Raw genomic sequence first — 24,238 nt, 5'->3', positions numbered from 1 at the left:
TTCCTTCCTATTCTTGGTTCTCAAACTACATATCCTGGTATATGTAATTTGCAAACACCAGATTTTTAGTATTCAGATTTGCCAAGCATCCTATCAGATGGGTGACTTCACAGACACTGGTATAAATGTCACTCACCTTCAAATAGATGAAAACCAGCACACTTTGTGAGGCTGCTAAAGCCACCTGCGCACCCCAACTCTTCCCTCCTTAAAAGGTTGTCCTCTGAACTCCCATATCGGAGCATAAACATTTGGCGAAAGATCAATTCACACTGTGGCAGTGACTTTGTTTACGTGTTTTCTCGTATAGTACTCTCAGCTTTGAGTCACGGGAGGCGGCAGGAAGCCGAAGAGCCGGTCATCCTCGCACGGGTGCATTTTTTTTTTTCCTCATTTCTTATTTGACTTATGGCCTTGGGAGGGGCAATGCAGCCGCGGGATACTAGATCTTCACAGCGAATTTAAGCCAGCTTTATCCCTCACCGTCGTCATTCACTCCCTCTTCGCGTTCGTATTCTCCCAGCTGGATTTACTGCCACGCGAAATTCTTTCAGAATTAATTGGCCACTGGGCACCCTTCCAGAGCCAAACCCACGGGCGACTCCACACACGCAGGTGGCCCGGAGACCGTCAACTCTCACCCGACGCGGAATCAGTCCATCTCTCGGCGACCAATCAGCGCTCCGCACGCTGCCGCGCCAGCCAATCCCTGCAAACACACGTTGCTTCTGCCAACTTTTGCCGCTACCCACCCCGGAGGCCAGTGTTCGAGCCGGGGGCGTGGTTGCTGGGTTCGGCCCGCCTTCCCCGGAAGGCTTGATGCCTTCCAATTGGCTGCCACTGGCAGTGGCTTGGCGACCATTGGCTGCTGCCCCCGGAGGCCTCGGCGGGCGGGGAAGCCGAGAGAGCTGTAGAGTTAGTATTGCGGAAAGCGTGAGTTTCCTGTCTACCTGGCGCGCCTGATCTCGGTAGCACTCCTCGCTTCACCTCAAGTAGCCTTGAGTAGAAGCACGGAGGTGAGGCCGCCTGGAGGCGGGGCGACAGGGGCGTCTTCCCGGAGCTGCTCCGGGCAGTGGGCGAGGGAAGCCGCCGTGGAGGTCCAGGATGGCGGAACCGGCGTCCGGACGCGTGTGGACCTCACAGGTGAGAGAAAACTGAGGGTAAGGGTCGCGCTGGTTGGATCCCAGGGCTTGCCCCTCTCCTCCTCAACCCAGTTCACCAGCGTTAGGACGCCGATTAGGCCTAAGTTACTTCATCTGTTAAATGGGGAAAGGGCGGTAATAACCTCGCTTCGGGGGGCCTGGGTGAAGATTCATTGAGATACCGTTCTGTGATGGGCACAGTGCTCCCTGGTTCTTAGTAGGTGCACAGTCAACAGAAGGTCCGTTCCCTCACACCAGGCTTTGACGGAGCTGTGTTGTTAAGAGGCAGTGTTTTCCGAGTGCTTACTATCTTCCAAGTTCGGTACTAAATATATTAACTCTTGTAATTCCTCAATAAATTCATGTTGCTGTTATCCCTAATTTACAATTAAGAAAGATTACCTGAGATTTTTTAGGTTCAGCAGCCAAGACAAAATACGGCAAATTCAACATGATGTCAGATTTTTAGAGTGTCTTGTAGCCTTTGATCAGCTTCCAGTGTTATACAGAATAGACCTTTAGTCTCTGGAGGCAGAGGTCCTGGGTTGGAATTCTGGCTCCATCATTTATGGGCTGTGTGATCTTGGACAAGTGACTTAACCTCCGTGTTGATACTTTCCCTTTCTGTAAAATAGAGACAATAATAGGATGGGCTCTTAAGGTTATTTATGAGGATTAAATGAAATAATACAATTTGAAGTGGCCAGAAAGACTGATCACATAGTAAATGATCAATAAATGTTAGCTATTATTATTTTTTTAAATAAAGGATTAGAGCATTAGGAGCTTGAACATTAACTTGGACTCAGACTTAAAGCTGTGACATTATTAGAAATTAATATTGTCTTAAGTGTTGTAAAAGTCTCATTGGTGTTGTAAAGCTTGTCCTAAAATAAGCCAAAGTGAGCACTGCATCGGAGTATCATCAGTCACATTTCAGATGAAGACTTACACTGTTGCATTCCTGCTACAGCCAGTCTCAAAAATGAGAAACTACCATACTTGACTAATTGGAAAAGCTAAATTACTAATTCAAAACTGATTGGCAATTAAGCCTGTGCTGAAATTTTTATGTTAGGTAGAAAATTTAATTTACAAGGCCTTGGTTTGCACATCTTGGGGAAGATCTATGGCATGTTAAATTGAAGCTATTCACATACATGAAACATATCTATCAGGTAATGGAAGGTAAAACGATTCTGATATGAGTTTCTTTAATATGTGAATTCTGACTTAATCATACTACGTAAGTACAGACGGATTTTTATGGCATTCACTTTTTATTAGAGGTTAAAATGTTTATTATATTCCATAGTTAATTAAAACCTATGGCCATTTCACTGACATTTGACAAAAATTAAAATTGTATTGGTCAAAGACTGTGGTGCTGATAGATGTCCTCAAGAAAACTTTTTAACCTGTGAAGGCTGCCCACTCAATGGTGGCAGCAACTGCCTACACTAGTAATCACTTCAAAAACATAAACATAGAAAATGTGACCAAAAAGGTTAGTTTAGAGTAAGAAAGAAAAAAGGTGGACATTACTCAGCACCTGGCTATAGAATTGTCAAGAGTATATAACCTTTTTATAGAGCTGTTAGATTCCGATACACTTAAGTGGTACCTGTTTTCTCTGACCTGTAAGTGTTGGAGTTGGAGAGTTTCCTGTTATAAGGTCAGGAAGGAGAATAAAGGAAAGAGGGCGTTCAGAATGGTATTTAAAACATTTCCTGACATTCTCCACAGATAGAGATTGCAATAGGGCATATTGCATGCTTTCTTTTCAATTAATGTGAGTGCCCTATTATATTAAGAGAGCACCAAGACCTTGATAACCCCAATATTGTTCCCCCATTCCCACCCCATCTTGGTTCTTGAGAGATTCTCTGTCTTGCCTGTCTAAACACAGATGATCAGTTTAGAAAGTAACTGTTATTCCCTTTTGGACTTAACCCTTAAATGGATTTTTTTCATCAAGATTAACTGCCTGGTTAAATACTTCATTGGGCTAAAAGAGAGATTTCCAAGTTTATACTTACTTTATTTTCTTCCTTTCCTACCTCCTACTCCACCACCACTAGAGAGGCTCATTAATAGGAGTTTTTAACATTGGCGGGGGAGCTAACATAGTCTTAAGAGGGGTCCAGGAAAGAAGAGTAGAAATGAGGCAATGAGCTTGGCCAAAATATAAAAGGGCCCATAAGCCATATTAGGGAGTTTGGATTTTATACTAACCAGTAGGAGTGAATGATAACTAAGGTAAACACCTTAAAGTTTCAGATTCTAATCTTTATAGGTAGTTTTTATTGCTTACTTTTTGTATGCTAGATTTACCTAAAGGTAATGTTGTCTATGCTAACAGTAGCTTTCCACTTCATCTTTGATTTCTATCAAAGAGTTTTGAAAATACTCTTATCTGCTAGCCACAGGAACAGGGCAGGTGACCTTTGGATTTAAAGAATGTTGTTTAATCATAACGATCCTTAGTAATGGATAAATTAAATTTCTTTTGCAAGTCCTCTCTAAGAACTTGTGTTTGTTTATAACATACCCTTAAATAAGGTCATACTGGCTATCAAGTTGGCAGTCTCTTGAGTGGAAATGGGATCTATTCCTGACTGGCAGACTTTTTAAATGAGCTAATCCACTTCTTATGGGTAGGATCTATAATTATTAAATATTTCACATCACTTTCATAGATCCAAAATTCTATATTACTGAATTTTCTATATATACTTTCCCATGTTTCTGAATGGATATGCCACCCAAAACATGCCACTTCAGAATAAAGGTTACTTTGAGCTGAAGGCAATTAAGAAGCAGCAAACACAGAAAGAACTATTTTTCCTTCCACTGTCTGCCTAAAAATGGGACATAAATATCCTTTGGTGAAGGTCTTCCCTCTCCTCTCTCCTGTACCAGGAGAATAACTGCTATCACTGGAGATAGAAAGTTGGCACTGAGATGGTCTACACAAACAAACTTCACTAAAATAGCCTTTACCTTTTTTTTTTTTTTTGCCTTTACCTTTTATTAGTGTCTTCCCATATATTTATCTTGCCATAATTTACCACCCCTAGAAGCTCAAACCCCTTTTCCCTTGTCTTGTCATTTCTCCAAAGTTTATCACCCTTTAAGATGGTGTATAAGCTCCGGGTATATAAGCTTCTCTGGGTCTCCAGTTATTTTCTATGAAAGCCTCTTTGCATAAAAAATTTAAATATTGACATCAAGTAAACTTTGCCTTTTTTTCTGTTAATCTATCTTTTGTCAATTTAATTGCAGGTCTCAGGGACAGAGCATAAGGGAATAGAGGAAAAGTTTTTTTATTTTCTTCCCTGAACTTCTGTATCATTTTATTTTATTTTATTTTTTTCCATTTCATATCTTTTTTCTTTATTTTTTTCAGCATTATTTGTTTGCAATATTTACTCTTTTTTTTTTAACATCTTTATTGGAGTATAATTGCTTTACAATGGTGTGTTAGTTTCTGCTTTATAACAAAGTGAATCAGCTATACATATACATATATCCCCATATCTCTTCCCTCTTGCGTCCCCTTCCCTCCCACCCTCCCTATCCCACCCCTCTAGGTGGTCACAAAGCACTGAGCTCATCTTCCTGTGCTATGCGGCTGCTTCGCACAAGCTATCTATTTTATATGTGGTAGTGTATATATGTCCATGCCACTCTCTCACTTTGTCCCAGCTTACCCTTCCCCCTCCCCATGTCCTCAAGTCCATTCTCTAGTAGGTCTGTGTCTTTCTTCCCGTCTTGCCCCAGGTTCTTCATGACCTTTTTTTTTTTTTTTAGATTCCATATATATGTGTTAGCATACGGTATTTGTGTTTCTCTTTCTGACTTACTTCACTCTGTATGACAGACTCTAGGTCCATCCACCTCACTACAAATAATTCAGTTTCGTTTCTTTTTATGGCTGAGTGATATTCCATTGTATATATGTGCCACATCTTCTTTATCCATTCATCTGTCAATGGACACTTAGGTTGTTTCCATGTCCTGGCAATTGTAAATAGACCTGCATTGAACATTGTGGTACATGACTCTTTTTGAATTATGGATTTCTCAGGGTATATGCCCAGTAGTGGGATTGCTGGGTCATATGGTAGTTCTATTTTTAGTTTTTTTAAGGAACCTCCATACTGTTCTCCATAGTGGCTGTATCAATTTACATTCCCACCAAGAGTGCAAGAGGGTTCCCTTTTCTCCACACCCTCTCCAGCATTTATTGTTTGTAGATTTTTTGATGATGGCCATTCTGACCGGTGTGAGATGATATCTCATTGTAGTTTTGATTTGCATTTCTCTAATGATTAATGATGTTGAGCATTCTTTCATGTGTTTGCTGGAAATCTGTATATCTTCTTTGGAGAAATGTCTATTTAGGTCTTCTGCCCATTTTTGGATTGGGTTGTTTGTTTTTTTGATATTGAGCTGAATGAGCTGCTTGTAAATTTTGGAGATTAATCCTTTGTCCGTTGCTTCATTTGCAAATATTTTCTCCCATTCTGAGGGTTGTCTTTTTGCCTTGTTTATGGTTCCCTTTGCTGTGCAAAAGCTTTTAAGTTTCATTAGGTCCCAGTTGTTTATTTTTGTTTTTATTTCCATTTTTCTAGGAGGTGGGTTAAAAAGGATCTTGCTGTGATTTATGTCATAGAGTGTTCTGCCTATGTTTTCCTCTAAGAGTTTGATAGTGTCTGGCCTTACATTTAGGTCTTTAATCCATTTTGAGTTTATTTTTGTGTATGGTGTTAGGGAGTGTTCTAATTTCATTCTTTTACATGTAGCTGTCCAGTTTTCCCAGAACCACTTATTGAAGAGGCTGTCTTTTCTCCATTGTATATTCTTGCCTCCTTTATCAAAGATAAGGTGACCATATGTGCGTGGGTTTATCTCTGGGCTTTCTATCCTGTTCCATTGATCTATATTTCTGTTTTTGTGCCAGTACCATACTGTCTTCATTACTGTAGCTTTGTAGTACAGTCTGAAGTCAGGGAGCCTGATTCCTCCAGCTCCGTTTTTCTTTCTCAAGATTGCTTTGGCTATTCGGGGTCTTTTGTGTTTCCATACAAATTGTGAAATTTTTTGTTCTAGTTCTGTGAAAAATGCCAGTGGTAGTTTGATAGGGATTGCATTGTGTCTGTAGATTGCTTTGGGTAGTAGAGTCATTTTCACAATGTTGATTCTTCTAATCCAAGAACATGGCATATCTCTCCATCTATTTGTATCATCTTTAATTTCTTTCATCCGTGTCTTATAGCTTTCTGCATACAGGTCTTTTGTCTCCTTAGGTAGGTTTATTCCTAGGTATTTTATTCTTTTTGTTGCAATGGTAAATGGGAGTGTTTCCTTAATTTCACTTTCAGATTTTTCATCATTAGTGTATAGGAATGCAAGAGATTTCTGTGCATTAATTTTGTATCCTGCTACTTTACCAAATTCATTGATTAGCTCTAGTAGTTTTCTGGTAGCATCTTTAGGATTCTCTATGTATAGTATCATGTCATCTGCAAATAGTGACAGCTTCACTTCTTTTCCGATTTGGATTCCTTTTATTTCTTTTTCTTCTCTGATTGCTGTGGCTAACACTTCCAAAACTATGTTGAATAATAGTGGTGAGAGTGGGCAACCTTGTCTTGTTCCTGATCTTAGTGGAAATGGTTTCAGTTTTTCACCATTGAGGACGATGGCTGTGGGTTTGTCATATATGGCCTTTATTATGTTGAGGTAAGTTCCCTCATGCCTACTTTCTGGAGAGTTTTTATTGTAAATGGGTGTTGAATTTTGTCAAAAGCTTTCTCTGCATCTATTGAGATGATCATATGGTTTTTCTCCTTCAATTTGTTAATATGATGTGTCACATTGATTGATTTGCCTATATTGAAGAATCCTTGCATTCCTGGGATAAACCCCACTTGATCATGGTGTATGATCCTTTTAATGTGCTGTTGGATTCTGTTTGCTAGTATTTTGTTGAGGACTTTTGCATCTATGTTCATCAGTGATATTGGCTTGTAGTTTTCTTTCTCTGTGACATCTTTGTCTGGTTTTGGTCTCAGGGTGATGGTGGCCTTGTAGAATGAGTTTGGGAGTGTTCCTGCCTCTGCTATATTTTGGAAGAGTTTGAGAAGGATGGGTGTTAGCTCTTCTCTAAATGTTTGATAGAATTCGCCTGTGAAGCCATCTGGTCCTGGGCTTTTGTTTATTGGAAGATGTTTAATCACAGTTTCAATTTCAGTGCTTGTGATTGGTCTGTTCATATTTTCTATTTCTTCCTGGTTCAGTCTTGGAAGGTTGTGCGTTTCTAAGAATTTGTCCATTTCTTCCAGGTTGTCCATTTTACTGGCATACAGTTGTTTGTAGTAATGTCTCATGATCCTTTCTATTTCTACAGTGTCAGTTGTTACTTCTCCTTTTTCATTTCTAATTCTATTGTTTGAGTCTTCTCCCTTTTATTCTTGATGAGTCTGGCTAATGGTTTATCAATTTTGTTTATCTTCTCAAAGAACCAGCTTTTAGTTTATTAATCTTTGCTATTGTTTCCTTCATTTCTTTTTCATTTATTTCTGATCTGATCTTTATGATTTCTTTCCTTCTGCTAACTTTGGGTTTTTTTTGTTCTTCTTTGTCTAATTGCTTTAGGTGTAAGGTTAGGTTTCTTATTTGAGATGTTTCTTATTTCTTAAGGTAGGATTGTATTGCTATAAACTTCCCTCTTAGAACTGCTTTTGCTGCATCCCATAGGTTTTGGGTCATTTTGTTTCATTGTTATTTGTTTCTAGGTATTTTTTGATTTCCTCTTTGATTTCTTCAGTGATCTCTTGGTTATTAAGTAGTGTATTGTTTAGCCTCCATGTGTTTGTATTTTTTACAGATTTTTTCCCTGTAATTGATATCTAGTCTCATAGTGTTGTGGTCAGAAAAGATTATTAATACGATTTCAATTTTCTTAAATTTAACAAGGCTTGATTTGTGACCCAAGATATGATCTATCGTGGAGAATGTTCCATGAGCCCTTGAGAAGAAAGTGTATTCTGTTGTTTTTGGATGGAATGTCCTATAAATGTCAATTAAGTCCATCTTGTTTAATGTATCATTTAAAGCTTGTTTTTCCTCATTTATTTTCATTTTGGATGATCTGTCCATTGGTGAAAGTGGGGTGTTAAAGTCCCCTAGTATGACTGTGTTACTGTTGATTTCCCACTTTATGGCTGTTAGTATTTGCCTTATGTATTGAGGTGCTCCTATGTTGGGTGCATAAATATTTACAATTGTTATATCTTCTTGGATTGATCCCTTAATCATTATGTAGTGTCCTTCTTTGTCTCTTGTAATAGTCTTTATTTTAAAGTCTATTTTGTCTGATATGAGAATTGTTACTCCAACTTTCTTTTGATTTCCATTTGCATGGAATATCTTTTTCCATCCCCTCACTTTCAGTCTGTATGTGTCCCTAGGTCTGAAGTGGGTCTCTTGTAGACAGCATATATACGGGTCTTGTTTTTGTATCCATTCAGCTAGTCTATGTCTTTTGGTTGGAGCATTTAATCAATTTACATTTAAGGTAATTATCGATATGTATGTTCCTATTACCATTTTGTTAATTGTTTTGGGTTTGTTATTGTAGGTCTTTTCCTTCTCTTGTGTTTCCTGCCTAGAGAAGTTCCTTTAACATTTGGTGTAAAGCTGGTTTGGTGGTGCTGAATTCTCTTAGCTTTTGCTTGTCTGTAAAGGTTTTAATTTCTGTTTGATCTGAATGAGATCCTTGCTGGGTAGAGTAATCTTGATTGTAGGTTTTTCCCTTTCATCACTTTAAATATGTCCTGTCACTCCCTTCTGGCTTGCAGAGTTTCTGCTGAAAGATCAGCTGTTAACCTTATGGGGATTCCCTTGTGTGTTATTTGTTGTTTTTCCCTTGCTGCTTTTAATATTTTTTTTTGTATTTAATTTTTGATAGTTTGATTAATATGTGTCTTGGCATGTTTCTCCTTGGATTTATCCTGTATGGGACTCTCTGTGCTTCCTGGACTTGATTAACTGTTTCCTTTCCCATATTAGGGAAGTTTTCAACTATAATCTCTTCAAATATTTTCTCAGTCCCTTTCTTTTTCTCTTCTTCTTCTGGGACCCCTATAATTCGAATGTTGGTGCGTTTAATGTTGTCCCAGAGGTCTCTGAGACTGTCCTCAATTCTTTTCATTCTTTTTTCTTTATTCTGCTCTGCAGTAGTTATTTCCACTATTTTATCTTCCAGGTCACTTATCTGTTCTTCTGCCTAGTTATTCTGCTATTGATCCCTTCTAGAGAATTTTTAATTTCGTTTATTGTGTTGTTCATCATTGTTTGTTTGCTCTTTAGTTCTTCTAGGTCCTTGCTAACGTTTCTTGTAATTTCTCCTTTCTATTTCCAAGACTTTCGATCATCTCTACTATCATTATTCTGAATTCTTTTTTAGGTAGACTGCCTATTTCCTTTTCATTTGTTAGGTCTGGTGGGTTTTTACCTTACTCCTTCATCTGCTGTGTTTCTCTGTCTTCTCATTTTGCTTAACTTACTGTGTTTGGGGGTCTCCTTTTCGCAGGCTGCAGGTTCATAGTTCCCATTGTTTTTGGTGTCTGCCCCAAGTGGCTAAGGTTGGTTCAGTGTGTTGTGTAGGCTTCCTGGTGGAGGAGACTAGTGCCTGTGTTCTGGAAGATGAGGCTGGATCTGGTGGAGGAGACTAGTGCCTGTGTTCTGGAAGATGAGGCTGGATCTTGTCTTTCTGGTGGGCAGGTTCATGTCTGGTGGTGTGTTTTGGGGTGTCTGTGACCTTATTATGATTTTAAGCAGCCTCTCTGCTAATGGGTGGGGTTGTGTTCCTGTCTTGCTAGTTGTTTGGCATAGGGTGTCCAGCAATATAGATTGCTGGTCATTGAGTGGAGCTGGGTCTTGGCGTTGAGATGGAGATCTCTGGGAGATTTTTGCCATTTGATATTATGTGGAGCTGGGAGGTCTCTGGTGGACCAATGTTCTGAACTTGGCTCTCCCACCTCAGAGGCACAGCCCTGATGCCTGGCCGGAGCACCAAGAGCCTGTTATCCACACAGCTCAAAATAAAAGGGAGAAAAAAAGAAAGAAAAAAGAAAAAGATAAAATAAAATAAACTAAAATAAAGTTATTAAAATAAAAAATAAAAAATAATTATTAAAAAAAATTTTTAAAGTAATAAAAAAAAAGAAAGAAGAGAGCAACCAAACCAAAAAACAAATCCACCAATGATAACAGGCACTAAAAACTATACTAAAAAAAAGAAAAAAAAAAAAAAACGGACAGGCAGAACCCTATGACAAATGGTAAAAGCAAAGCTATACAGACAAAATCTCACACAGAAGCATACACATACACACTCACAGAAAGAGGAAAAGGGGAAAAAATAATATATCTTGCTCCCAAAGTCCACCTCCTCAATTTGGGATGATTCGTTGTCTATTCAGGTATTCCACAGATGCAGGGTACATCAAGTTGATTGTGGAGTTTTAATCCGCTGCTTCTGAGGCTGCTGGGAGAGATTTCCTTTTCTCTTCTTTGTTCACACAGCTCCCAGGGTTCAGCTTTGGATTTGGCCCCGCCTCTGCGTATAGGTCGCCTGAGGGCATCTGTTCTTCGCTCACACAGGACGGGGTTAAAGGAGCAGCTGCTTCGGGGCCTGTGGCTCACTCAGGCCTGGGGAAGGGAAGGGTACGGATGCAGGTCGAGCCTGCGGCGGCAGAGGCTGGCATGACGTTGCACCAGCCTGAGGCGCCCCGTGTGTTCTCCCGGGGAAGTTGTCCCCAGATCACGGGACCCTGGCAGTGGTGGGCCGCACAGGCTCCCGGGAGGGGCGGTGTGGAGAGTGACCTGTGCTTGCACACAGGCTTCTTGGTGGCTACAGCAGCAGCCCTAGCGTCTCATGCCCGTCTCTGGGGTCTGCGCTGATAGCCGTGGCTCACGCCCGTCTCTGGAGCTCGTTTAGGCGGCGCTCTGAATCCCCTCTCCTCGCGCACCAGGAAACAAAGAGGCAAGAAAAAGTCTCTTGCCTCTTAGGCAGGTCCAGACTTTTTCCCGGATTCCCTCCCGGCTAGCTGTGGCGCACTAACCCCTTCAGGTTGTGTTCTCGCTGCCAACCCCAGTCCTCTCCCTGGGATCCGACCGAAGCCCGAGCCTCAGCTCCCAGCCCCCGCCCGTCCCGGCGGGTGAGCAGACAAGCCTCTCGGGCTGGTGGGTGCTGGTCGGCACCGATCCTCTGTGCAGGAATCTCTCCACTTTGCCCTCCGCACCCCTGTTGCTGCGCTCTCCTCCGTGGCTCCGAAACTTACCCCCTCCGCCACCCGCAGTCTCTGCCCGCGAAGTGGCTTCCTAGTGTGTGGAAACCTTTCCTCCTTCACAGCTCCCTCCCACTGGTGCAGGTCCCATCCCTATTATTTTGTCTCTGGTTTTTCTTTTTTCTTTTTCCCTACCCAGGTACGTGGGGAGTTTCTTGCCTTTTGGGACGTCTGAGGTCTTCTGCCAGCGTTCAGTAGGTGTTCTGTAGGAGTTGTTCCACATGTAGATGTATTTCTGATGTATTTGTGGGGAGGAAGGTGATCTCCACGTCTTACTCTTCCGCCATCTTGAATCCCCTTATATCATTTTGGTGTTTATCATGTTTAATGGCTTTTATGTTCTGCTTTTTGCTGGTTAAATATTGACTATAGCACTGACTTATTTTTGTCACTTTAGATTTTAGATTAGTGGTTGTCACTCCTGACTGGATAAAAGAATGATCAGTGAGGCTTTTTATAGGACCTAGATTTCTGGGGCCTATTCCAGAACAGACCCACTGAATTGGACTATCTGGCTGTGGACCATGAAATCTACTATCCAAAAACGGTGTCACAGAAAACCAGAGGCAGACACACATGAAAGTGGTAAAGGCAAATCTTATTCAATAACTATTGCAATAGTGGAAAAGAAACCTTGGTATAGAACTAGGCTTCATTCTGAATACAACAAGGGCACGTAGGGGTGTATAGCCAAGGAGCAGGGTGGGTGTCAGTGAATGAAAATTACTAAGAGGAAACATTAGAGGAAGGGGGATTTGCCTTAAACCAGCTTGACAGGTTTCTTGCTGAAGGCAGGCCAGGGGGATAAGATTGAGGGTGGGATAAGGAAATTTGAGGGTAGGGGATTTTCACTAAACTGACTCAGCAGGATTCTTGCTAAAGCTAGACTAAGGGGTCCAAGGACAAGCCCAAGAGCTAGGCCTAGTCACAAAGAGGACTCAGAGGAGACTTCCCTAGTGGTCCAGTGGTTAAGAATCTGCCTTCCAATGCAGGGGACGCGGGTTTGATCCTTGGTCGGGGAACTAAGATCCCACATGCCATGAGGCAACTAAACCCATGTGCTCTAGAGCCCGTGCCTCACAACTAGAGAGGCTGCGTGCTGCAACTACTGAGCCTGCGTGCTCTGGAGCCTGTGTGCCCCAAGTAGAGAGAAGCCCGCATGCCGCAATAAAGAGCCCGCACCACTACTGAAGATTCTGCATGCCGCAACTAAGACCTGATGCAGCCAAAAAAAAAAAAAAAATGAGGACTCAGAGGGAGCCCGACCAAGGAGAGAGTCTTTGTCAACATTAACAACTATTACAAATTATAACAACATGATTCTGATGTATGCATTTGTAGTAAGAATTGCATTCTTATTCCCATAGAGGTTTAAGCCTTGATATTTCATTTAGATCTTTTCTTGATCTCCTTTTTAGTAGTAACTTCATGATTCTGTAAATGGACAGCTTTCTCCCAAGGCCTTTTATTCTTTAGCCTTTTACTGGAGAGTACCATGGCACCAAAAGGAGAGAAGTTAAGACCAAATAAATCATGTTTTGAAGCAAACACACTTCGACAAATATTAAGGGCCTACTGTGTTCCAGGCAGTGTTCTAGTTGGTGGGGATATAGTAGTGAAAAAGGCAGACATGGGACAGCCACTCTATTAGTTGGGGACATGGTAGTCAAAGAGTAGAATATAGTACATCAATAAATAAACAAGTTAATTTCACATAGTGATGCACAATGAAGAAAATAAAAGAAGGGTATAATAGTGATTTGGGGAAGGTTGTATTAAGGACAGGAGGTTTAAACTGAAATTATTATTACAGGTTGTTATTAGTCATGCTCAGATTTGGGATCTACTAATTCAGGTAGAGAAATAATAGTAAGTACAAAGGCCCAAAGTCAGTGACAAGCTTGATGTATTTAAGGGACAGAAAGAAAACCAGTAGAAGAGCATTGTAGGCAAAGGTATGTGGTGAATCTCCTAATAACTATTAAGGGTGATTCCAAGGCTTTTGACATTGAGCAACTGGCTCAATTATCATTTTAATAGTAAAACTATTAAGATGAGGAAGACTGAGGCAAATTGAAGGAAGACTGGGGAAGCAAGAGATGCCCATTAGGTGTGAAGCGCTAAATAGGCTTCTGGATGTGAGATTTTGGATCCGTGTGTGTGTGTCTGTCTGTCTGTCTCTGTCTCTGTCTCTGTCTCTGTCTCTGTCTTTCCCTCTCCTTTTTTCCCTCCCTTCCTCTTCTTTCCACCTGGGCCTTTCCACATATCAGCCTCAGGATAACCAGATTCCTTGTATGCTTACATGTTGATCAGAGGCTCCCAGAGCGATTATTCTAAGAGAGACATACAGAGGCTGCATGGAATTTTCTAACCTAGCTGCGGAGGTCATGCAGCGTCACAGACTGCACCTCTTTTTTTTTTTTTCACTGTAAATGCTTTGTTGCTTTTTATTTATTTATTTTCACTTTATTTATTTTTATTGGAGTATAATTGCTTTACAATGTTGTGTTAGTTTCTGCTGTACAGCAAAATGAATCAGCCACACGTATACATATATCCCCTCTTCCTTGGATTTCCTTCCCATTTAGGTCACTACAGAGCACTGAGTAGAGTTCCCTGTGCTATACAGTTGGTTCTCATTAATTATCTATTTTATACATAGTAGTGTATATATGTCAATCCCTCTTGATGGGAAGTGTGTCATAGGATTTGCAGCAATGTTTTAAAATGATCACATTATAGAATCCCTCATTATATTAAGTTTATTATCTTTCAAGATTAGTAATCATTTCCCTTTTAAAGTATTGTTGAACAATAACATGCCTTTGGAATTATTAATGGTATAGTACTTTACTCTCTGTATAGTTAAAATTATTGCCTTAAAATTATAAACCACTTATTTATGCTGTACTGGTGGTTCTAAGGTCTTCATATCACCTCCTATGTTACACAGATACCTCACTGAATCCTATGACACTTCATCAAGTGAAATAAAATATTGAAGACAATAGAGTTCTTCAAACTTTTGAAATTCTTCAGAGGTCTCTAGCCCTATCCTTAAAGGATGTAAGAGGAGGTTTCCAATTGTGGTTGTCATTTGTTTGCTAGAATTAGTCCTATATCTGTTGGCTGGTAAAATGAAAATTTTCAATGGCTGAATCTCTAAGGAATTTTAGAAGAGTTTATGCCTTGTGTGTTGTTTTTGTATTTTGGAAAAAGCAGTATTTTTTTCTTTAAGTTATCTGGAATTTTATAATTTATTCCTTTGGGCTAGATTTTATTAGAAAGGGAAATAGGATTGTATTTGATTTTTTATATGAGTGATTTTAATAACTCAAGATATGTAATTCTTATCCCTATGTGTTCCACACCTTGGAAGCTTTTAAAAAAAAAACCTATGGCCAGGTCTTACCCTCAGGGATCCTGATTAGTTGATCTGGGATGGGGTCCGGGTATAGGTATCTTTTACAACTCCCCAGGTGATTCTTTTATGAAGCCACATTTGAGACCCACTGGTCTACTGCATGTAACTCTGGTATTTGCTGATGATAATCTTGGTCTCTGTAACAGGGGAAACAAATGGAAGACCTGCCTGATGCAGCTGTTTTGGCGACTAGACTTAAAAACACTCTCATCCAGTACCACTGCCTTGAAGATGACAAGTGGCGAGTTGCTAAGAAAATGGTAAATTAATTAAATTACTTATGCTTGAGGGTGTATCTTCTGTCTAATGAGCTAGTGGATGACTTTCAAAATGGTACAGAAAAATATGGACCATACTTTAGATGAATGTGCGGGATAGATAAACGTGCTAATAAAGTTGATGGTTTACTGTCTCACAAAGGAAGAAACATAGTAATCCTGCCCTGCTTTCATTAGTTCTTCAGATATTGGACACAAGAATAGACTCATGGCAACAAGATTGTAAAGAGCAGCCTCTCAAGTCAGTAAATAAGATGTGTCATTGTCAGTTTAAGGAAGTATAGTAATGGATAATTTGAAATTGTTTCAGATATTTTAACAAGCCTGTGAGAATGGCCAGTTAGTATTCTTTTTTTACCAATATGACATACCTGAGCGTTGACAGAGCCAATCCTTGAACCCAGGACTCTTCCAGTTAAGTCCTCTGGCTATTCTGCTATTCAGAATGTCTTGGGAAATGATCTGGAAAAAAATGTAGGGACTAATTCAAGGTAGCACTGTCATAATAGATTTGAATTGTTTAATTTTAAAAAGAGATGTGAGCAAGTTCAGAATGAAGTATTTAACATTTCTATTATGTCAGTCTAAATGTGTCAGTAATGGTAAATAGATTAGATTGGAATGAAGCAAATAATAATGGCCAATGAGATAGTGCCATCACCGAATCTTAACAGTGTTTGGGTGTCATTAAGCTATTGAAAAACTATTGTAGGGGTCTGTAATTTAAGTAAGATGTGTACTACTTTCAGATACAGAAGAAATTCAGGTATGGATTATTTTATGGTATAAATTACTTTTGCGTATTTCTTTGAATATGTACTTATGTTTTATTTTCATGCAAAAGCTAATGCTGTAGAGTTTATGAAATTGTCAGTTTTACATCCAGGTTTCCACCTATGTAATTATCAGTATACACTGTTTTTATTTTTCTAGAAAGATGTAACAATTTGGAGGAAACCTTCAGAAGAATTTAATGGATATCTGTAAGTAAATTCCTGTAGTGTTACATAGCTCTTAGGACATTGCTAAACTTCAGATATATACACACCTACACACATGATCACTGAATGATCATTGCTAGCAAAATTTGGCTTTTGCTTTAAGATGTTAAACTTTCTGAGAAGCAAATGCTGTTATGAATTCAAAGCCTTTAAAATGTCCATATCCCTGGTGGACAGAGTTGGTGGTGAGGGGATCATAAATAATGATATCAGATAGCTGATAAAATCTTAATTTCTTACTATGGTGTATAAGACCCTTCTAATATTCTTTCTGCATTTATTCAGTGCTGTAGCATATTTTATTCTAAGAATTTATCTTGAAGAAATCATGGGAAAATTAATAGTTATTTAAACTTGTCTCTTCCATCACAGTATTACTTAAAATATTAGAAATTACAAATAACCTGAATAATCAATTGTTGGGGAATGATTAAATTATAAAATGTGCTATTTTACAGTCTTTAAAAACATAATAAAATGCTCAAGATACAATGAAAAGTGAATAAAGCAGAATACTAAACTGTATGTAGCACAATCATGGGTTGACTTTAAATATATATTTTTTATATATTAAAATGTTTTATTTAACACAAAATATATACCTCTAGATGGCAGTTTTATGTGTGATTTTTATTTCTGTTTTTTGATTTTTACATATAGTTGAACACGAATTATACCTTTAACCAGTAAAAAAATATTGTTTTTTAAAGCCAGAGGAGATTCTAGTTGCCGTGTGAAATTGGAGTGGAATAGTCACATCCTTGGGACTCAGCACTTTTTAAAATGAAACTGTTGACTGAACTTACTATATACAGAGTATTTGGAAGTGTATTACCAAAGATAGCATTTCCAGGAAGATAAGTTGTACAGTATTTATGAGAAGGACAGGGAAACTGGAGCTAGATTAAACATTGTAAGCAAGTGTAGAAGTTAATCCTTTAGATCAGTAATCCCTGCTGGGGTTGAAAAAGTGTAAAAAGTGCCAAGGGAGCACTATACTCGGTGATATGGAAAAACTTCATAGGGGAGCTAATACTGGAGCAGAGTCTTAAAGAACGAATAGGTATTTCTTAGGGAATGAAGGATAAATTCATATTCCAGGCAGAGAGAATTTCACTTACTACGTTCACACAGATGGGAAACACTTTAAGGAGTTTATTTAGGGAAGTTGAAGTTGTGTTTGTATAGCTGGAGCATTAAGTATGGGGGTGGGGAGAGGATGTCTGAAGGATCTTTGAATTCTAAACTAAGGCATTCAGTTTTGTGTTTACCTACCGCTCAACCCTACCCATACCTCCCAGGTCCTCAAGAGGATTTTGCATTTATTCTAATAACAATTGTGAAAGACAGAAATGAGCATGGAAAGTTTAGAGAAGAGCTTGAATCCTGGGGGTCCATGGCTAGCTTCTTGAAGTGTCCCTAAGATTGTATACAAAGTTTTGTGACAATGTGTATATTCCTGGGAAGAGATCTGTGGCTTTTTTCAGATTCTTAAAGAGTTATATGATCAGAAGAGCTAGAAACTGATGCAGTGTTGAGTTGGACACAGAGTTCCCAAACTAAGGACATAGCATGGGAGTTGAAAAGGACAAATGAACTTGAAAGAGATTTATGATAGTGATGGTGGTGGTGATGATGATGATGGCGATGATAACTAACATTTATTGAAAACCAGATATTGTTCTAAGCAGTTTACGTTTAGAAAATCATCTTGATGCAACATGGTGACTTATTAGTTCTGACTATTGGAATGGGGTTAAGAGAAAAAGAAGAGTCGAAATTGAATCCCAGATTTCTAATTTGGTGCCCAAATTAATTTGTATTACCCACCTCCTACCCTCACCCTCACCCTCACCCTCACCCCAAGTTAGAGAACACAGGCAGAAGAGCAGACTTAGGATGGAACATAATATAAGCTTGAGCTTGAGAGATTTACAAAATGATAAAAAGGCTTCAGATGCTTAAAAAAGGGAAAAAAGACCCCTGAAAACAATGATGGAGTTAAAGCCAATCTATCTCTCTTTTCTTTCCTCCCCAGAGATAACTACTGTCTTGAAGTTGTGTGTATTATTCCTATTTCACACTTTGACTATGTGTGTTTGTTTTAGTAATATGCTTTAATTTTTTCTGTTCAATACTGTGTTTTCAAGAGTTACCCATGTTGTTACATGTTGATCTAGTCTTTCACTTCTGTATTCATATACCACAATGTGTTTATCTGTGTCTGCAAGTTTGCCTACTGATGAATTTTCAGGTTGTTGTCAATTCTTCTCTACAGTAAGCTTCTTGGTACATGTCTCCTTCTACACACATGTATCATTTTCTTGGGATGTGCCTGTGTGTTAGGGACATACATCATCCCACTTTACTGCATGTTGCCAAATTGCTCTCTAAAGTGGTGGTAGCACTTTGAGAGTTCTCATTCCCTTCCATTCAACACTTGTTATTAAGTTTTTAATCTCTGCCAGATTTTCAGGGGTATGAGATGGTATCTTGCTAGTAATTACTTGATTATGAGTGAAATTGAGCATCTTCTCTAAGTTTATTGACATTTCAGGTCAATCTTGTCCTTTGCCCATCTTTTGTTTGGATTGTCCTCTTCTCATTGTTTCATAGGAATTAATCATATATCCTCTATAATAAGTATATATCTGTATATATGTGTTGCACTTATCTTCTTCCACTCTGTGGCTAGTTTTTAAAGAAATTACTTATTTTGTCATTTGTGGTATGTAAGTTTTTAATTTTAACCATCTTGTGTAATTTGTGTTTTTGTGTGTTTTATGTATTCAAGTAATCCCCCTGTATCCTGAGGTCACAAAGATGGTCACTTGTATATTCTTCTCAAAATTTAAAATTGTTACCTTTTACATAGTGGTATTTAGTCTATCTGGAGTTATTTTGAATGATGTGAAGTAAGAATTCAGTTTTTATTCTCTCTGTTAGGATAACTATTGAATCCAAACACCATTTATGAACTAGTATATCTTTTTCCTACTGGTATGTAATGCCACCTTTAGAATATGTCAAGTTCTGATATTATTCATGAGTCAATCCTGGACATTCTATTCTTGGGTGACCTATTTTTCTATTCCTAATAAAAAGGTTTTAAAAGTTAGGGTAAGAATATGCATATACTAATAACATGTTAGAGCATAGCTGAGAAAAGAACAGCATACGAAATAAATAGAAGCATTACAGTGTTCTACAGACTGCTCTTGGCTACACCATAACATGAAGGTATTTTACTATGTTCATGATAATGCATAAGATAGCCTTCAGATCTCTTATTAGATTTGAGGACGTTTTAGAGTACATTCTGATGAAATAATTGACAGAACCTAATTTATCAGAAAAGTCGGGATTTACTCTTTTTAAAAGATCTTCATTAAATTTTTTTTTTTTTGATGTGAGCTCTGAACTGTGAGAGCATGCTGAAATTTTTCATTCTAATAGCATTTGACTTTAATATGTTTTCTCCAGCTTCAAAGCCCAAGGTGTTATAGACGATGTCGTCAATAGTGTAATAGACCATATACGCCCAGGTCCCTGTCGCTTGGATTGGGACAGCTTAATGACCTCATTGGATATTTTGGAGTACTTTGAAGAGGTATTTGTTTAGAAATGTTGCTTCAGATTGTGTGTGTGTGTGTGTGTGGGTGTGTGTATGTGTGCGCATGTGCATGTGAACACGTGTGTATACTTGCATTCATTATATTCGTTGCTTTGAGAATAAGTAGTCATGGCAAAGATCTCACAGGGGAATCCTTGCTGCCTTTTAAAAAGCTTGAGTTTCCTCATATTAACTAATGAGTGTTAGTCAGAACTGAGTTTGTTTTCTGCAATAGCTTTACCCTTGCTGCTTAAGAAAATCATCAGTGTCTTTATTGTAAAACTTTTGCTGAGGTTCTGAAATCTAAAATTCTGAAAATACCTCCATCATATTCAGGTTTCTAGGTAATAGTATGTAGGTTTTCCATTAATATTTAGCCAAAATCAAAGATAAAAATGCTACCTTAGGCATTAGAGAATTATGTAACCAAAGTGGCTTTCTTTTTTGTCTATTTTTATTAATTCATTCCTTGCCATGTTTGAATTCCTTTATTGACACATTTGGTGTTTTAGTCAAAGTACTTGTGGATTTTATCTTATACACCTACAGTCTACACTTCCTGCTTCCACTTTTATCATATAGGATAAGAGGTGACTCTATTGAAACAGAGATTTGGATACTGGGTAACTTACCTCTGTGTTTTGACTGTATATCCTCTTCAAGTCCATACAGTCACCGTGAGATATAGAATAGAGATCTAAACCTCTCAGAATCACTGTAAGAAATGTTATTAATATTTATTATAACACATTTTAAGTGAGTATTAATTTTTTACTAAAGATTAACTTATGATATATGAGTCTATGTATGTGTTTCCTATAGTACTAACAGCTGTTACGTGTTCTCTTTCAGAATTGCTGTGTGATGCGTTATACTACTGCTGGTCAGCTTTGGAATATAATTTCCCCAAGAGAGTTTGTTGACTTCTCCTATACTGTGGACTATAAAGAAGGGCTTTTATCCTGTGGTAATTGTCTCAAAACCTTTTACTTTCTCTCGGTTTGTTTTAAATTTTGAGTTTTCTAGGCTGGATGTTTCTTTCTACACAAGATATATTTTCAACTTTCATAGTTATTTTTTAAAAATTTTGTTTTAATTAATTAATTTATTTTTGGCTACTTTGGGTCTTCGTTGCTGCGCGCGGGCTTTCTCTAGTTGTGGCGAGCGGGGGCTGCTCTTTGTTGCGGTGCGTGGGCTTCTCATTGCGGTGGCTTCTCTTATTACGGAGCTCGGGCTCTAGGCATGTGGGCTTCAGTAGTTGTGGCATGCGGGCTCAGTAGTTGTGGCACACGGGCTCAGTTGCTCCGCGGCATGTGGGATCCTCCCAGACCAGGGATCGAACCTGTGTCCCCTGCATTGGCAGGCAGATTCTTAACCACTGCGCCACCAGGGAAGTCCCCATAGTTATTTTATAATCACTAAGCTCTGTTTGCAAATGCTAAACCCTAGGGATTAAAATAATGATATTGAGAAGGTTTTTGCAATCTTTCTGATGAGTTTTTGTTCCCCATTACATAGTATCCTTCAGGTCACAGCTAACAAATATGGAACGCATGACTGCCTCTAAGAAAGGGATCTAGTCGTTGGGTTTCCTTCTAAGTCACTCTCAAGAAACAGCTTCTAGTCATATACTTAGAAAAAATAGGCTTGGTATGTGTTAGAGTACTTTTTCTTCCTTGATCTGTGTAATATTTTTCTTTTCAAAATTAAAGATACTGTTAGAAGGCTCCTGCTTTCTAAAATATATCTATAGGTAAATTAATATTTTTGTATGTACAATATATATTTGAGTTGGCAGTTGTAGGTACACATCTACCTGTTTAATCTGAACCAGCCAGAACCAAAGTTTGATATGGTAGTGCCTATGGGGAGCAGTGGTGGTACACAGGTTTCATTATTAGTACCTTGAGGCCTGGCTGCTACAGAGAAGATTTGTAGTTTCCAAGGAGTTACCAAGATGACATGATGCCATTTATTCTGAAGGGATTAGAACTTTCCCCATTACATATCTACCAGCCTCTGTCAGAATTCCACTTGGTAATTATCTTTTTCATTCTTCCACGGTCACTCTTGGGGCTTAATTTTCATCTACATGGATAAGAAGAAAAATATCTAAATAAGAAATCTGATAATATTTTTTAGTGAGAGTTTTAGATAATGTCAGTCATTGCTATTAATAGTGTCATTTTAAATTGCCTTGTAGGGATAAGCCTTGACTGGAGTGAAAAGAGATCAGAATTTGTTCGCGGATATAACCATCCCTGTGGTTGGTTTTGTGTTCCTCTTAAAGACAGTCCAAACCGGAGTCTTTTGACAGGCTATATTCAGACGGATCTGCGTGGAATGATTCCTCAGTCTGCAGTAGATACAGCCATGGCAAGCACTTTAATCAACTTCTATGGTGATTTACAAAAAGCCTTACAAAAGGCATAATATGTTTAAACTTATAGTATTATATTCCCTGAATCAACTCTCTCTCTTAGCTGCATGGCCTGTAAAAATCATCCTTTCCTGTCTTCTGCATAGCCTGTAGAAAATTTTGAGATGTTTTTGGTTTATTTTATTCCTAAAGTAAATAGCTATCTAGAGTGGGCATTTCAGTTTTCCTAAACAGTTATTTGCACATTGTTTGGTATGGTGATATGTCTAGGAATGGAGAGTATGACAGAAATCCACCAAGAAGTAGATATAGTTCTTTGACACAAACTCTTAAGAAATTGAATAGTGCCTCAGTATGAATATTTTGGCTACTTAGAAATTAGAGAAAGCCAAGCTTCATGCTGGTAGGTTAAAATCACCTATTTTAGAGCTTTATGAACATTCTGTAACAGTTTTAATTTTGGGAGGAGTTAAATATTAATGTTTTACTTCTCATATGCTCTATGAGTTTAACAATATCTTGGACTAAAGAAAAAAAGCTCTTCTCTATACTTTATAAAGATGAACTTCATTGTCAGTTGACTTGTACTACTTTACCTATTGAAAATATCAGAAGTAAGAAAAGAATAGGTATCATAGTAAAATGCAATTCAGTTTTGATACCTGGATAGCATTATTTTGTAGATATCTTTAAAAATATATTCATATCTTTATGGGCTTTTATTTTGAGAGTCTTAAAAGCATTTATGAATGAATAAGACAGTGTAAAAAACTGCCAGATATGTGCTGGGACACCACATTGATTGGACAGTATTCTGGGTTATGTGAAATGGGTGGTGGTATCCAGTACTGACCAATAGAGAATCATCTCTCTAGAAAGTCAAATTCAGTGAATGTTTTATACATGTTTGAATTTTAAATGTGTCACTCAGCTCATAAAGTATAACTACGTCATAAGCATTCACAACTGTGATGTAACTTCAGTTTGGAACTAGAACAAATGCATTCATAGATTTATCTAAATGTCTGGATGAGTCATTTTATAACTAGAATGGACTATAATATGTCCCTCGATTCTGTGGCTGCATTAAATGAACATTCCTAAATGATTTTAACATTCCATATGGTCTTTGGCTTTTGAACTATCCACCTAGTTTACATCTAAGATGAGAACTTGAGGGAACTCAGTGTCCGTTCAAATCTTTGTTTATATTTATATTTGTGTACATGTACACATCTTGAAATCTGTTCCAGTGTTCAATGTGTTATTTATGTGTTATTATTACTGTTCCCACTGTTTCATTTTCTCTTCTTTTTTTTTTTTTTGGTTAATATGGGGTAAAGAGAGCTCTGGAAATAGTATTTACTAGATAGGCCACAAAAAGCACAAAACTGTATAGTGGTTCAATTGCATGAAGGTGTGATCTGTGTTTTACTTTCCTGTGTTTTCCTGAGTGTAAAGAAAGCATAACTCATAGTTCTTCAGACCCATTTTGATAAAGTAGAAAAAGTAGAGCTGACTTATTTTTATTTTTTTTGGTGTGGAGATGATGTTCAAAAAAAGCAAAAGGTGGCAGCACCATAATATCCATAGTGAATAATCTCACAAATTTTAGATTGAAAATAGTTTGTTTCAAGGTCGGATAGAAGCAATGCACAAACGATCCTATGTTCTTAACTTGAAATTTATTAATCACCAATATGTTTTTCCAAATTGACTATAATTTTTGAGCTGCTGGATTTCTCTGCTACTTTTTTTTTCTTGCAATAGGGAAAGAGAAATGAGCAGTTTAGCTTTCAGTTTCTCATGGAAATTGTTAAATGTTAATTTTGACTCAATCTATTGTCTTTTATTTGGTTTTATTAGTGTAGAGCAGGAGGTTTCTTATATTCCAGTATTCAGTCTAGCACGGCAAAATACCAGCAGATGTCCACTTATAGGGTGCCCAGATTGGATAAGTTTGCAACAAGATGTACATTATTACAAGGGCTGTTATCGCCTGAGCTGGGTGCCACTAATAAACTGTCTACTTTCAGCTA

General features: G+C 38.2%; 1 protein-coding gene across 1 annotated transcript; it reads left to right on the top strand.

Moving 5' to 3' along the window:
• The first annotated feature begins 899 nt into the window (after positions 1–899).
• Positions 900–24,238, top strand: STARD4 (StAR related lipid transfer domain containing 4). The gene is made up of 6 exons (XM_059919408.1): positions 900–1,143; positions 15,074–15,187; positions 16,139–16,188; positions 19,690–19,816; positions 20,672–20,786; positions 22,023–24,238. Exons 1-6 carry the CDS (start codon positions 1,105–1,107, stop codon positions 22,250–22,252), a joined length of 675 nt encoding a protein of 224 aa, XP_059775391.1. The 5' UTR covers positions 900–1,104; the 3' UTR covers positions 22,253–24,238.

This window comes from Balaenoptera ricei, chromosome 3, assembly GCF_028023285.1.
Source record: "Balaenoptera ricei isolate mBalRic1 chromosome 3, mBalRic1.hap2, whole genome shotgun sequence".
Lineage (NCBI taxonomy): Eukaryota > Metazoa > Chordata > Mammalia > Artiodactyla > Balaenopteridae > Balaenoptera > Balaenoptera ricei.
This window is presented reverse-complemented; position numbering and strand designations above follow the sequence as displayed.